This window comes from Sander lucioperca, chromosome 10 (assembly GCF_008315115.2).
Source record: "Sander lucioperca isolate FBNREF2018 chromosome 10, SLUC_FBN_1.2, whole genome shotgun sequence".
Taxonomy (NCBI): Eukaryota; Metazoa; Chordata; class Actinopteri; order Perciformes; family Percidae; genus Sander; species Sander lucioperca.
Genome location: NC_050182.1, coordinates 26,309,795 through 26,324,685, shown reverse-complemented (window position 1 = coordinate 26,324,685; position 14,891 = coordinate 26,309,795). Strand labels below are relative to the sequence as shown.

The 14,891-nt window shown below is 40.7% G+C and overlaps 1 protein-coding gene across 2 annotated transcripts in view; it reads right to left on the bottom strand.

Moving 5' to 3' along the window:
• atp8b2 (ATPase phospholipid transporting 8B2) overlaps positions 1-14,891 on the bottom strand; it is a 30,624-nt gene that overhangs the window by 6,721 nt on the left and 9,012 nt on the right. For both annotated transcript variants that reach the window (XM_031299281.2, XM_031299279.2), the window contains 20 exons: positions 13,226-13,324; positions 13,020-13,081; positions 12,754-12,826; positions 12,297-12,367; positions 12,126-12,205; positions 11,473-11,631; positions 11,309-11,397; positions 10,907-11,103; positions 10,255-10,375; positions 9,161-9,248; positions 8,562-8,596; positions 8,302-8,461; positions 7,995-8,183; positions 7,104-7,219; positions 6,607-6,771; positions 6,028-6,139; positions 5,250-5,355; positions 3,776-4,007; positions 3,135-3,318; positions 66-289 (listed from right to left, as the gene is read on the bottom strand). In XM_031299281.2, coding sequence (XP_031155141.1) covers positions 66-289; positions 3,135-3,318; positions 3,776-4,007; positions 5,250-5,355; positions 6,028-6,139; positions 6,607-6,771; positions 7,104-7,219; positions 7,995-8,183; positions 8,302-8,461; positions 8,562-8,596; positions 9,161-9,248; positions 10,255-10,375; positions 10,907-11,103; positions 11,309-11,397; positions 11,473-11,631; positions 12,126-12,205; positions 12,297-12,367; positions 12,754-12,826; positions 13,020-13,081; positions 13,226-13,324 — 2,562 coding nt within the window. The remainder of the gene's footprint in view (positions 1-65; positions 290-3,134; positions 3,319-3,775; positions 4,008-5,249; positions 5,356-6,027; positions 6,140-6,606; positions 6,772-7,103; positions 7,220-7,994; positions 8,184-8,301; positions 8,462-8,561; positions 8,597-9,160; positions 9,249-10,254; positions 10,376-10,906; positions 11,104-11,308; positions 11,398-11,472; positions 11,632-12,125; positions 12,206-12,296; positions 12,368-12,753; positions 12,827-13,019; positions 13,082-13,225; positions 13,325-14,891) is intronic.

The following is a 14,891-nucleotide window of genomic DNA, read 5'->3' as shown; positions in this document are numbered from 1 at the left end:
TCATTACAATTTCCTAACCCCTGATTTTTGACATGCAGATTTCTTCATAAGCTCTACTCTTTGACCTGTGCCGAGAAGCCACAGAAGAAGCCGAACCAGAAGTGCACCATGGTGAAGGCAAAGTTCTTGTAGAAGAAGTAGCAGAGGAAACGGCACATGCGCAAGTAGGACCAGCGGCCGTGCACCAGCAGGAGGCGCTGTAGGAAGCGGAACTGGGAGAAGGAGTAGTCACTGGCCAGCACGGCCTGGATTCCCTCCTGACCTGAGATACCAACTCCAATATGAGCACCTGAAGGAGTGGAAAGAGATAGACACAGAGGGAAAAAAGTAAGGCACATAAATCTGGCTAGAGTTGGAAAAACTGGACTTTTGTTCTTGGCTTTCTTATAGGGGTTTTAAGGTGAATTGTCTCTGTACTATTAGAAATGAAAAGGAGAATGCATGTAGATAGAATAGTACCATGTTCTAATAAGGCACCCTTGATAAAATGTTTATAAGTAACTAATGTCTTTATTAACAGGTCATAAAGCATTCAACAATTTCAGATTCCCAGTCTTTATGTTAAGCTAAGCTTCATATTTACTGTATAAAAAGGAGAGTGGTATCAATATTTTCATCTAATTCTCTGTAAAAAATGTCAAATAATTCCTCCTACTCCAACTTTTGTGTTTCCAGGTTAGGGAAAAAAAATCTTTGGCTCAAAAGATAAGAGATACAACTAACGGCTAGAAGCTAGAAAGACAAAGTAACAAGCTTGCAACCCACAATTTGCTCTTAGTAATTGCTATAATATATATATAAAATTCAATTTATGAAGTATAGGTAAATTATCTATTATTATGCCTTAATCACAAGAGGTTCAGATAAAACAAAATGCCTCAGTAAAAAAACAAGATTGAGATTTGAAGAGCATAAATAACAGGATGTGAACCAACCCCACCCATTACTGCTGCATTGGCTGTATTTCTGCATTGTACTTGCATAAGTTAATTTGAAGAAACATTCACACAGGCCTATACATGTTAACATGACGTACATCCACAGACAAACACACAAAGTGATGCAACACTTACAAAACACAGAATATTACACATTTAGAGAAACAGAACATTGGGTTATTGGCTTAACCAAACCATTTGTTCCCCCTAAGCAGCTTTTAAGTTTCAAAAACATCTTAGACTGCATATTTTATGGCTGCACCATTTCATTAAATGGAAATATTTTGGACTGAAACGATTCCTCAAGTAACTCGAATAATTCGATTACTAAAAATCCTCGATGCAAAATGATTTGCCTCGAAGCTTCGTTTAATCAATGTTACCAATGTTGTATCGCTCACGGTGTTTCCGCACGGATGATTATTACTGTCGCACACCGGGCTGACGCTTCTAGCTAGTTCTCTTAATACATCCATGGCGACACATGCCATGAAGACTTTACGGCGGAGATTACAAAATGAAGAAAGAGCGTAAATAGTGAGGGGGCTAAGAGAAGAGATAGGCTGGAGAAAATGACAGAAAGTGTCCAAAGTTTGGAATCAGTTCAAACGTAATTAAAACGAAAACTCTGTACAGTGTGTCTACTGCAAAATCAAACTAGCTTACCACAATAATAGCACGACGTCAATGCTTCAGCATCTTAACAGAAAACATTGAATCTAACTTAAAGGTGCACTATAAGTTCCTGCATGGTTTCAGCGCAATTTCATTTTTGTCTCAAATCGTAGGCATCTCTCCTTGATCCGCTAGCTGCCTGCCCCCTGAACACACTGTGAAAAAGCCCGGTCTCGGGAGACAACACAGGGGTCCTAAACGTCAAACAAACACTAGAGGCACAGGATAGGCACCAAAATACAACAAAACACTCCAGCCAATCACCAACAGGGGAGAGGGGGGTGGGGGTTAGTGACAGTTAGTCAGTTAGTCATGACAGTTACGGAAACATGGAGGGAGGAGTGAGCTTGATCTGTTTTGTTTGGAATTTACTTGGAACGTCAACAGAAGTGACCATGCAGGATCTCATAGTGCACTTTTAATAATCCATTCCACGACGCAGACCCAACAAAAGTAAATCACAGAGTTGTATGGACGATGAAACTACACCAAACACAACAACTATCAAAAACAAAGACAAGAAAATATGTAGTGGTGAACACAATTTGATTTAAAGAGCCGACTTGTTGACTATCCCTTTGGAAAAACAGCTTATTGTTGCGCACCATTTTCTCTCACTCTCTCTCTTCATGGAGAAACAGCTGATCAACGATCTACTAGCATAAGTGTAACAGAGCTGTGTGACATTGTAATCAAATATATGAATGAAAATAGGTTGAGTATAACTAATATTTACATATAGGTCTATATACAGATCAGTCTCAGGTTGAAACTTTTAGCTCTGAAAGTTAAGTTGCACAACTTAAGGTAATGTTTATGTATGTTTAATGTATGCCTTAGTTTGAGGTTATTGCATTTCAGAAAATGTTTTCTTTAAAAAAACAATGTAATATGACACTTAATATGTTTAGTTTTTTGAGAGATGATGTTGTAAGCCATGTAGGCAATAGAAATGTTCCTTATTCTGAAAATTAAACCAAATTATTGTATATTATTGCTCTTCAATAAAACAAAAGTATTTCTTATCCGATTACTCGATTAATCGATGGAATAATCCGTAGAATACTCGATTACTAAAATAATCTATAGCTGCAGCCCTAAAAATATTCATGATGTCTCCTTCATCATTTTATACACATTTCCCAAAAGTTCAGTCTGACATATGTTTGGGATTTCCACTAGAATTAAAAATACATTTCTGTGGGTTTGAATGTTTGTCTACGCAGCGTAATGAGTGGGCAACCTGCGGGTCAGTAGGGTTTAGGGGACACTCACTCACCACACTGAAGACACTTTAAAATCAGTTCCTTACTTGATGAGGACATCACACCTACTGCAACACACATTTCCACACAACCTTCGTCACCACTAGTAACACCAGGTAGACAAACAACAAGACACTTGCCCCCATGTGGCTAAACCCAACTTATCTCTTTCCTCTCTGTCTCAAAACCTGTGTCTCTGTCTCTTGTTACACTTCGCCCTCTCCTTAACGCAATCCTCCATGTCTGCACAACTCACTCTTGATCATGCTAACGTCGTTTGCTCCGTCTCCTATAGCCAGAGTGACGGCCTTCTTGTGTTTCTTGATAAGCTCCACCACCTGAGCTTTTTGCAGCGGGGTGACTCGGCAACAGATCACTGCTTTGCACGCACACGCCGTCGACACAAACTCCGTCTCCATGTCTGCTTCTAGTGCGTGGGCCTATGAAAGAACAGGAGAGAGAGTAAAGAAGTTTGCGGGTAAATGGTAAGGGGTCTGAGTTGCAGCTATGGAAGAAAAATATTTGGTAACACTTCACTTGAAGGTATCTACATAAGAGTGACATGACACTCATGAACACATGACACTGTCATGACACAGTCATGACACATGAACCCTAACCCTAACTCTAACCGAATGACACTTACTAAAAGAAGTGTTATGTCATAAACGTTTATGACTTGTTTATAATGTTTATGACACGTTCATGACAGTGTCATGTCACTCTTATGTAGATACCTTCAAGTAAAGTGTAACCAAATATTTTAAGAATATGTGTTGTTAATGCACATTTTTGGCAACTCATTATTTGCTGACAGTTGACAGTTTGATTTTCCATGGCCCCTGCTTGCTTTGTGTATGTGGACAGTATGTGAGTATGGGGGCGTGATATTCATACCAGGCTGTGACCGTTGATTACAAGGGCAAACTCTCCAGAGATGTTGTCCATGAGGTTGGAGGGGGGAGGAGGAGGAGAAGGAGGAGGGCACTGCAGCTGTTTCCCTCCTCCTCCCGTACCATCTCCTTCTTGTGGTTCTTTGAACCCGTTTTCCATGAAACCTCCCTCGATCCCCTCCTCCTTCTCTCCATCTCTGGTTCGTGACAGGTCAATCATCCTTTCCCTCGCCCTCCTGGAGAGGAAGACAAACTCAACATCAACAGGGCTTGTCTATGCCACAAAGACAGAAGCACAACACAACATGAGTATGTAAGGAAGAAATACGATTAATGAAAGAGGAATGGCAGAGAAGGAAAACAGACAGCTGAGAAAACAAATCAAAGAAGAGATAAATATAGGACCCTGAAGTTATTGCTGATGCCTCAGCCCCTGGCCTACCTCTATGTATCATCCAAATCGCTGCAGTGCTCTGTGCGGTGCTCCAAAAGAAAAACATTTAGATGGCGTCATGGTGTTGCTTTGCTATATATGTTTCGACTATTTGACTCTTGAATGGTAAACCTTTGGCACTTTAAGAAACATTTTGTTTAGCTTAATGTCCTCTTTATTTATGGTATTTTAAATATTTTAACATTAAGGTTTCATCAGTATGCTTTGTTGTGTGTTGTTGTGTCTTTCCCGTAGCACTATGAGCTCACCCGGGTAAGTTCCTTACAACTTTGATCGTATTGGCAATACAGTTCTTAACTCACTCAACTTTTTGCAATTCACACAAGCTACGGGAACTGTAGTATGCAATTGTCAGGCCATGTAAAGTTTTAAGAGACATGATTAAGGGGAAATACAGTGTGTACTCATACAACATGCAGTACGGAAGTAGTCACAAGAGCATCAATCACACAGCGAGAAATATCTATGCATTTATATAAGTCATTGAGTTCATTATGGAGTCAAAAATTAGTAAAATTCAAAACAAGGCAGGATTGTTGTACTAGTATCAATAATGACATCGTCATTGACAGGACACAATCTTTGACATAAACTGGTTTTACACTAGAAATAGTAGATTATTTATTCTTGAAAGAAACTACTATGTATGTAAACTATTAAATATTGTAGCACTTAATTACTGACTTTATAAAACAAACTTTTTGGAGGAGGCAGTACAGTATATTTGTAGGGCTGTGCTTTTAGATACTTGTAGCTTGGTTGTTTTCATGTGTTAATTTAACTGCAGTGGCTAAATCAAAGCTTTGGTTAAGCACTGGATATTGTTCAGTCACTTTTCTTTTTAACAGTAGTTAAAACACTTTGCTATCACACCTACTCACTCCAAACATGTATACACTATTACTCTGCATACTCTTATTTTCTGATCAACGCCTGTCTTTTGTCATTGTTGATCAGTGTGGATCCTACAGTATAGAGACAACAGGAGAGTACACTAAACAGACTGAGAGACAGACAGACTGACCCGAGCTCCTGCCGTACGCTCTGGACAGTGTGTCCACTAATGATGAACACCTCGGTCATATCATCTGTCAGCATCTTGCAGGAGTAACCTATATTGACAGCTGTCTCTATGTGAGAGAAAGAGAGAGGAGAATCATTTCAGCTGAACATGTTGGAGATTCATGATAAAGAGAACAGGTGCCACATCTTTATATCTTTATTCATATGTGAGAAAAGTGATCTAATTTCACTGCCTGGGTGCTTTTTGCCGCTCTATACGCTCTTGCATGTGCAAACACAAATCAATTACATAATTGAGGCTGGCACATGGACATGGCCTTGTTGATGATTGACCCCTGCTCACACATAACATATATTCTTTCGTCTAAGGGACACAATCTTGATATTGCCTTTCTGCTTCTCAAAGGGTGACAGTTTGGAGGTTCACTATAGAAAACATGTAAAACAATTGTCAAGATGCATGCTGGTTAAATCTAAGTACAATGTCATTGTTCCATCTCTAGAAATCTGCAAGTTTGCCTGGTTTTATGTTGACCATTCTGGCCAATTTCATGTGTGTTTGCACTAGACTTGTTCACAGGGCAGAGTGTCAGAGCGTAATGTAAACAGGATGTGTACAATGTATGTACACATCAATGTACACGGCTGCGGAGTGGATCTGAGTTACCCTTTAGTTTCTCTTCGTTTGTTTTTTTTGTGTGCAAATTATCGGGCTTTTTCAACAACTGTGTGAAAACTAAGTGAAACTGAAAGCGTGTGTAAAATTGTGTGCATCTCACCCTGCTTGTCTCCAGTGAGAACCCAGATCTTAATGTTAGCCAGAGAGAGGACAGCGATGGTCTCCGGGACACCTTCCTGCAGCTTGTCCTCTATAGCTGTGGCACCCAGGAGCTAGACACACACACACACACACACACACACACACACACACACACACACACACACACACACACACACACACACACACACACACACACACACATTCCAGTTATCGTACCAGTAGGGAATTCAAGAATGGAATAAAAACAATTACTTAACTTATGACTTAAACTGGCTTACCAGTTCAATTCAATTTGACTCTTTAAATAACCATCAATGAAACAACACCCTGCACTGAGAAGCTCTGACAGTGTGGTTTAGCTACAGTAAAAGAAAGGAATTTCCCCTCACTAATTAGAGTCTGGACGAAACCAATAAAACCAAAAGTTCCCTTTTTATAGTGCCATTTTTGTAATCTGTTTGCAGAAGGAAGTGAACATAAAAACAAAAGGCTTACTGTAATGTTCCAAACAAAGAAAATGAAAGTCAGACACACACGCATCACACATGTATGCACAGTCTCAGACCAAGTCACTAACCATCATATCTTGTTCTATCTGCTCATACGCCGCTGCCAGTCGGTCCTCTCTGCAGCTGGCGGCTTTGTCAGCGCAGCGGTGGCTCTCTGACCACGCCTCCCACTCGTCCTCTGACAGGTCCCTGTATGCCAGAGCTAGCGTCCGCAAACCATCTGCTGCATACTCCTAGAGCCAAATATATATATATATATATATATATATATATACACACAGACATGTACAAACACAAACATATACACACATTCTGACATGAGGGTACACATGAGGAGAAACAATGAAGTCCTATTAGGTTGATTGTATTCCACAATCATTAGGTCCAAATTTAGGCCAAAAATGTCAGTGTCTGCCACATGTCAAGGTGATATACAGTATCTGATCAGGAAAACGTAGATGCTGAATAAAGGATTAGACACTTACAGCTGTTTTCAGATTAAAGGACACTAGATGGCAGTATAGCTCCATCCATGAGTTAATGTGCTTGCTGTGTGTTTACTCACATTGAGGTGGTCTGAGGTGATATTCATCAGTTCCTGGTTACAGGGGTGGAGTCTCTCCAGCAGCACAGTGTCAGCTCCTTTACAGTACAGACAGATCCTGCCTTCTGGGTTACGCACTGAAAATGAATAACAGAGTGTAATGAAGATAAAATACTTCAAGAAATCCATACAACTTATCCATCACCTTCAAATAACCAGACTCCTCTTTCTCAACTTCAACAAATGTCGTTCCTGCATACAGTGGGTGACACAGGCTGTCTGCTGCACTGATGTATGAACGTGCTCGTGGTCTCGCTGCTCTGTTGTTAGACCAAAGTTGTTGCTAAGGAAAGGGTGATTTATGACCAGTGGTTTCTGGGCATTTTTCCAGCACCTTACAAGAGGACCGATCACAGGAACACACAGTGAAATCTCACTGAGGGATAAAATGTAAACATGACTAATAGCCTATCTCCTGTCAGTTTGTAGGAGTGTGGATCATGATTTAAATACATATTTTTGATTTAAATATATAAAGCTCAACTCATCAGATGAGTCCACTGCAGTGAAGGCCAATTCTTGTTAATGGCATCCAAAATATAAAAGAAGGGTGTAAATAGTCCAAGATCCCAGGTTTAAAGTGATTTTCACCTGTCCCTGTACAGCCAACATTGTGTTTTCTGCTGCAACAAATTGCTCATCATTGTAAGCCTATAGTAAGTTATGACAAGTGAAAAGTCTTCAGGCAATAGAAAATGAGGTGAAAAATAGGGAGAATACACACATTATACCCCAGAGTCCCTTTAAATATGAAGAAAATGGTTTAACTACAGAGTTGTTACTTTGCAGATGGGGTAATAATTTCACCCAGATTTATTTTTTAATCCAATTTCCTACCCACTTTGTATGTACCTATAACAGACATCCTCTTGCGTATGTTGTTGAAGTCCAGTATGGCGAGCAGAGTGTAGGTGACAGGTCGTCCCATCTCTGTGGTGGTTATCGTCCCAGGTGTTCGGGAGCGAAACACAAAGCCAAAGTTTCGAGCTGCTGTCACTAGAGCGCCCTCATCTGGAGACTGAGCCTTATAAAACAGCTCTCCTGGGAAGACAGATAAAATGATGATGAATTTTGGACAATAAATAACAGACAGATGGTATGTTGGTGTCATTGCTACCATTTAACCCCCGAGATTCCTCTCTTCCCTTCCCTCGCTCACCCTCGCTCTTCTCCTCACTCATGACGGTGTGACAGAGGGAGAGCAGGCGGAAAAACTTGTGAGTGTGTGTGTCTCCCACTTTCACTGATTCCAGCAGGGTGTCGTCATAGAAACAGAAGTTGGGGTCCGCCAGGGGGTTGAAGGGAGTGAAGTCCAATCTCTGAAAATACATTTTGACTATCATAAACTAGTACATACATATGGATGCATGTGAATGTGTGTTTCAGTAAAAAAATAAATTAAAAAAAATGGCTACTTACTTTCGGCTGAGGTCCCAACGGGTCTGTTCCTTCACCTAACACAGTAACACACACACCCACATGCGTAAGACTTTGTTGTGTATTTAATATATGTGTGTGCATAGTGAGTACACTCAGTGGCCACTTTATTAGGGACACCTACACAATCTAATGCAATACGATACATCTGTTGTACCATAAAGTCTGCTTTTATGATACCTATAATGTTCAGGTATTTTTGACACTGTCATAGAGGTGTTAATTCAAGTATGTGTTTTATTCAGGTCAGCATTAGTGCACTGGACTGCATCATATTCATTGGTGTTTCTAATATTTTGCCAGCTCATGTATAAGTAAGGAGGACAAAAACATAATGTAGTCCAGTACAACACCAACTTTAACTGTGTCCTCAATAATGACGAAAATCAAAATTACTAGTAGAATGTCTACAAAAACTGAACATTAGAAACTTCGTAAAGATTGAATTTATGCCAGAACAGTTGTACTTAATTGCAATAGAATGTGTAGGTGTTTTTAATAAAGTGGCCATTTAGTGTATGTGTGTGTGTGTGAGTGTGTGTGTGTGTGTGTGTGTGTGTGTGTGTGTGTGTGTGTGTTACCATAAGTCTTTCCATTGATGGAGCACTTATTGAAGCTCATGATGTTCTGAGTGAGAGTTCCAGTCTTGTCACTGAAGATGTATTCAACCTAAAGGAAAATAATTTAATTGTAACACTAAATTTAAAATTACACAGACAAAGTAATTTTTGTAAAATTATTGTAAATTACAAGTAAGATTAAAGCTATGTTTTAAAAACATTGTTGTATTCTGAAATAAAAATAAAGAACTTTAACTGGACCGAAACTATCTTCTACTTGTGATAAGGGAAAGAGTATTTCTGATTGATATGCATGAAATGGTTTTATGATGGAGGATTTCTTTATTTCTTTTCTTTTGACTGCTTATACTAAACAATATAAGCCCAAAACAAATATGTGAAGCCTCCTCGTCTCTGAATTTAGACTCCTTTTAGTCCGCAGGTGCATTTCATTTGTGAAGTAAAAAAAAAAAAGCAGTTCCCTCATTCAGTTACTGCAAAATTGATTGAAAAGTAATAGAAATGCATTTTTAAAAGAACGTACGATTAATTAACTAAGCATCAGATAAGCAACAGACATGAATGTAGGATTGAGGGGTTAAACGTGTTATTAACAACGTTAACGCAAACCCATTTTAACGGTGTTGCAACAACTAGTAACGTTAGAAAAACTACAACACCACACCGGATCTAGCTAGACCGGAAACAAAACAACAGGCACGCCGCACACACTTGTTTTGGACGCCGAAATGAATGCCAATAAGATTCTGAATGGAAAGTTTACTTTTAAAAAGTTGCCAAATGGTTCCATTGACAAGACCAAGTGATCTGTGTGTTTTGTCGTTGTGAACTGAGCTAGGCCAAGCACACAGCTGATGCGAAATCTCTGGCCCCTCGTCAAAGCCAGGCGACAAAAGCACAAAGCAAGCCGATCCACTTTTCCATGTTGATAATAAATAAGTGGACAAAAAGACATCTAGGGACATTTACAATAGATAAAAATGTGCGATTAATTGCGAGTTAACTATGACATTAATGCAAAATATTTTAATTGTTTGACAGCACTAATCAATATCACACGCAGAGACTGCTGTATTGTAAGTGCCGATGCCCACCTGGCCCAGCTCCTCGTTCAGAGTGGTGGTCCTGGCCTCAGCTGGTGTGTTGCACTGTGAGCAGAACATCTGCTGGTCCCAGTTAATGAAGTAGCTGTGACCCAGCCTGATCACCTCCACGCTAACACACAGACAGGTGAGAAAGGGACATGGTTACAATAACAGTAGAGTAAAAGTCATCGAACGTACTGCCAATTGAGGTTCTCCAACGCCATACATTGACAACAGAGTGACTGGACAACAACATTCTCATTGGTTAGTACTTTAGGTTAGCCTGTAGTGGCACACAGAGCAATTAGTCACACCCATGCGCTAGTCAGGGAGTAGTGAATGTAAAAACTTTGAGTCTATTAGATCAGGGGTGTAGGGACTGCAGTAGTGGTTTGGAAATGGGGGAGCAGAGGAAACAGTTTTCAGGGCTTCATCTGCAGCTATCTTACCTGAGAGGGAATCTCTGCAGACAACATATACAAACAGTGTCAAACAAAGCTTAATATATTATATAAGAAGGAAATACACAACATATTTGGTCTCAACAGCAGTTTGCTAAGATATTAGCATTGCACCACTTCTGTTCATTTTTTGTGATTCATATTTGCCTTTCATCACTCTAATATACACACTTTTTGTGTGGACTTGGACTTCTCCTCACCTGACATATAGAGAGATAGGCACCACAGTGTTGAGAATGATGACGTAGGACCAGAAAGAGAGGAAGGCCGAGAACAGGAAGTTGTCCACAGGAGGGTCCCAGGGCAGATAGCTCTGAAACAGGGAGCCCACCTCTCTCTCCCACACTGCGTTACCTACAGCCAGGATCACACCCATACACACCAGGAAGCCAAAGATCTGATGGAAACACACAGATGGAGAAACAACACAGACAGAGTAAGAAAGAGTACAATTAGATATCTTACATTTGGATCTATGGTCAGTTGAGCCCAAATTAGGATAGAATATAGGAGATATATGAAACTAGATTCAAGCCACTGAGATCACGTCCTGAAATAGTGACTGTATGAGCTATGAAAGTGAGAGGTTTGGGATGTCCTACCCAGAGGACCAGAGTGTTCATCAGGCGATCGATGCTTGTACGCTTAAACTTGGTGCGACCACTGTTCTGCATTAGCTTGGTATCTGGGCCTGAGGAAAAAACAGGGAAAGTTAGACCTGCTGTACACATCACATACATACTTTCGCACACAAATATACACAGACCTGCGAAGATGACCAGGCCGTAGCAGGCCTCCGTGTTGCGAAGGACACATCCTCGTAGCAGCATGTTCTGGTTGGTTAGGGTGTATTTCTTGTCTCTCCAGTACAGAGTCCCACAGAAACGATCCAGCTTGTTGTTAGGGGGCTCACACACCACCTCACCTTCACACACACAAGCACATACAGATCTAAATCATATGCTATATCATACATGTTCACCAAATACAATTACAGGATTGGGTTTGTTTTCTTAGCTGTTTGATGTAGTGTAGAATTAATCAGCCATGTGACATCACGCCGTTGTCATAGACAAAGGCCGAAACACACACCTTTCGTAAGTTGATACGAGGCAAAGTGTGGGTTGATTTGCTGCAGTAATGCATTTTCTGCAGCAGGTGAGGAGAGTGTGTGGGCGCGCTGTGCTAACACAAAAGTATTTTGTTGTGTGAGACTAGTGGGCGGGTGATGATAGGCTGTCGTTTTTTTTGCTGGCATGGGAGGGAAGAAAGTGTGTGCTTTTTCTGTTCATGTGCAAGGGTGTGAAGTTGGATAAAGTTTGTGTTAAACACTGAAACCTGTTGACCTACATATTATCGAGAAAGGAAGATGAACCAAACCAGAATTGAGAAAAGAGGATGAGTTTTCTCACAACTCACCATCGAACAAAGCCAAGTTGTTCGGGTCTCCAAGTGCAGATGTCACTGAGACAGACTGACGAACCTTCATATTGCTCTCTCTGCAAGATAATACAGCAAACAGTGATTTAGATGTGGTGTCCTGTTGCTTCTGCAGATTGTGAGGTACTATGGTAACATGTGTTTTCTGACCCGTCCAGCTCGGCTGTCTCAATGTAACAGAGTCCGTGAGGTTCGCTGCTGGACAACAGGAGCAGGTCAGCCTGAAAATAGATACAATATCTGAGCATCCACTGCACTGCACTGAAGGTACATGAACAACATTAGCAAGGCCCAGATGGCACAGTGATGATAAATGACAGTATTTGCATCTGCAAACAAGTTAGTAATTAACAACAGTAGGTAGTGTCCCTTAATAAGGAACATACTGTACTGAAATCCATTTAGCAACAGCATTTGGTCTACAATACAGTATAAATAGCCTTCATGATAACATGCATATATAGATGGTTACAGGCTGATCCCTGAACATTTCACTGCTAGGTAGGTAGATAAAGTAGTCTTAATTAAAATGTGCCATGCAAGACTACTGATCACTGTGTATGTGCTTGTGCATGCTGATGTACCTCACTGTGATGGGGACACTTACTGCCACAAACTGGTTGTTTTCCAGTTTAATGATATCACCTACTCGAACGTTCATCCACTTTTCATTCTGTAGCCTGAAACAGACAGAAAGAAAAACAAAAAAGAGAGATAAGACTTAGATAAGCTAAGTAATTGTTGAAATTAAGAAAACCTTGCAAAGAAAGTCTGATAAAACTTGAATAGTTAATTTTACAATAAGCAAATTTAGTTTAGGAAACAAAAGCCCTGGCGAGTGCATAGTTGCAAATGACGAGACAGGAGACTCACGAGCCACGGATGAGGACCTGAGACTGACGGTTGTTCACTTGGTTGTCGCTCTTGTGACGAAACTGCAGGAGACATAGATCTATGTGAGCTTTTCAATAACTGAGTCAAGCCCACCATATTTAGGAGGCCACTTGTTAGTGTGCTACATTCAAAGTAGTGTCTGCTAGAAATAACTTTTCGTGCGGTGCATAAAAAAACATGCTCACATAGTCGTCTGTGGCATCCTTAACTGCGGTGATGCTCAGCACAAGAGCTAGAGGCACAATGGTAGTGAACCAGGAAAGGGAGGAGATCTGAGGTATTAACTAGACAGAGGCAGAGAGAAGGTTGATGTGCAGATTAGTTTGAAAACAGACACAAAGGCAGAGTGTGATCAGAGATAGCTACATCTGACCCGGGCCTAGCCACACAGCAGACCGCTCAGGTTCTAAAAACCTGAGTGCACCTGACTGTACCATACTGGGTATTTAGGTGCTGGTACGATGGTTCCAGTTCATTTAGTGGGTTTAAGAAGCACTAAGGTTGTACAATTTTCAATGAAAAAGTCTATTGAAAGAATATATAATCCTTCACCTGAGGTACTTAAAACACAACAAGACTAAGAGTCAGCAGCCATGCTGTAAGACTGTACTTAATGACAGCATGCTAACATGCTGATGTTTAGCAGGTACATTTTTTTTTTACCATGTTCACTATCTTAATTTAGCATGTTAGCATGCTAACATTTGCAAATTAGCATTAGGCACAATGTACAGCTGAGGTTGATGCCACTAGCTTTGCAAGAATTTAGTCATAAACTAAATTATTGGACAAATCACCAAATTCATTAGGATTCATCCTCTGGGGACCATACATGTTTGCCAGTCCTACAACCATGCTGCTGGCGACGAACACAAAACTGTCAACGAATTCACACAATGTTGAAAAGGTTGAACGTCAAAACTATGAAGCTTGGGGTGTAAAACCTTTTTGCAACTTGTGACTCAGCCGACTGGTGTTCATGTGAAACTGTTTGGTAGGATGTGTTTTCAGGTCCTTCAACTGCAGATAGCTGTTAAGTCATGCTAACTAATTCTGCTTCTTGTCACACACTCGCACAACAGATTTTTTTTTTTTAATATTTTTTTGGGCATTTTAGGCCTGTATTGATATATGACAGCTGAAGACATGAAAGGGGCGAGAGAGAGGGGGAATGACATGCAGCAAAGGGCCGCAGGGCGGAGGCGAACCTGCAGCCGCTGCATCGAGGAGTAAACCTCTATATATGGGCGCCTGCTCTACCAAGTGAGCTACCCCGGCGCCCAAATAACTGGATTTTAAATGTGTTTCATATTGCCGTCTACTAATATGTTTTACCTTACTGTTATAATTATTTATTATCACCTATTAAAACCTGGAAGGGGTGATACAGGACACTGACGTGAAGCCCATTTCAGGATGATTCAAGACCCCTCCGTGCATTATTACCCATGACCCTGTCGGGGTGAATGGCTCGCTCTACATTATCCCTAGTCTATATCCACGATGTTCCACTTCCGGGATTGCCACCGGAAATTCCACCGGATGTCCCTCTTTTCGGCCGGATGTCCGGTACCTTCCACTTTCTTTGTGTTGTAATTTTAAACTCCGGTCGATTTATGAGGACTATGGTTAACTACTCCTCAGATCTCTGCAGGGTAAATCCAGACAGTTAGCTATCTGTTGAATCTGAGTTTTCTGTCGTACGACTAAAACAACTTTTAAACGTACACATGTTCCACCAAAACAAGTTCCTTCCCGAGGCTATTTTGAAGTGGCACCGTTGCTCCGTCCGGCGCTTAACGCCACCCATGACGATTGTGATTGGCTTAAAGAAATGCCAATAAACCAGAG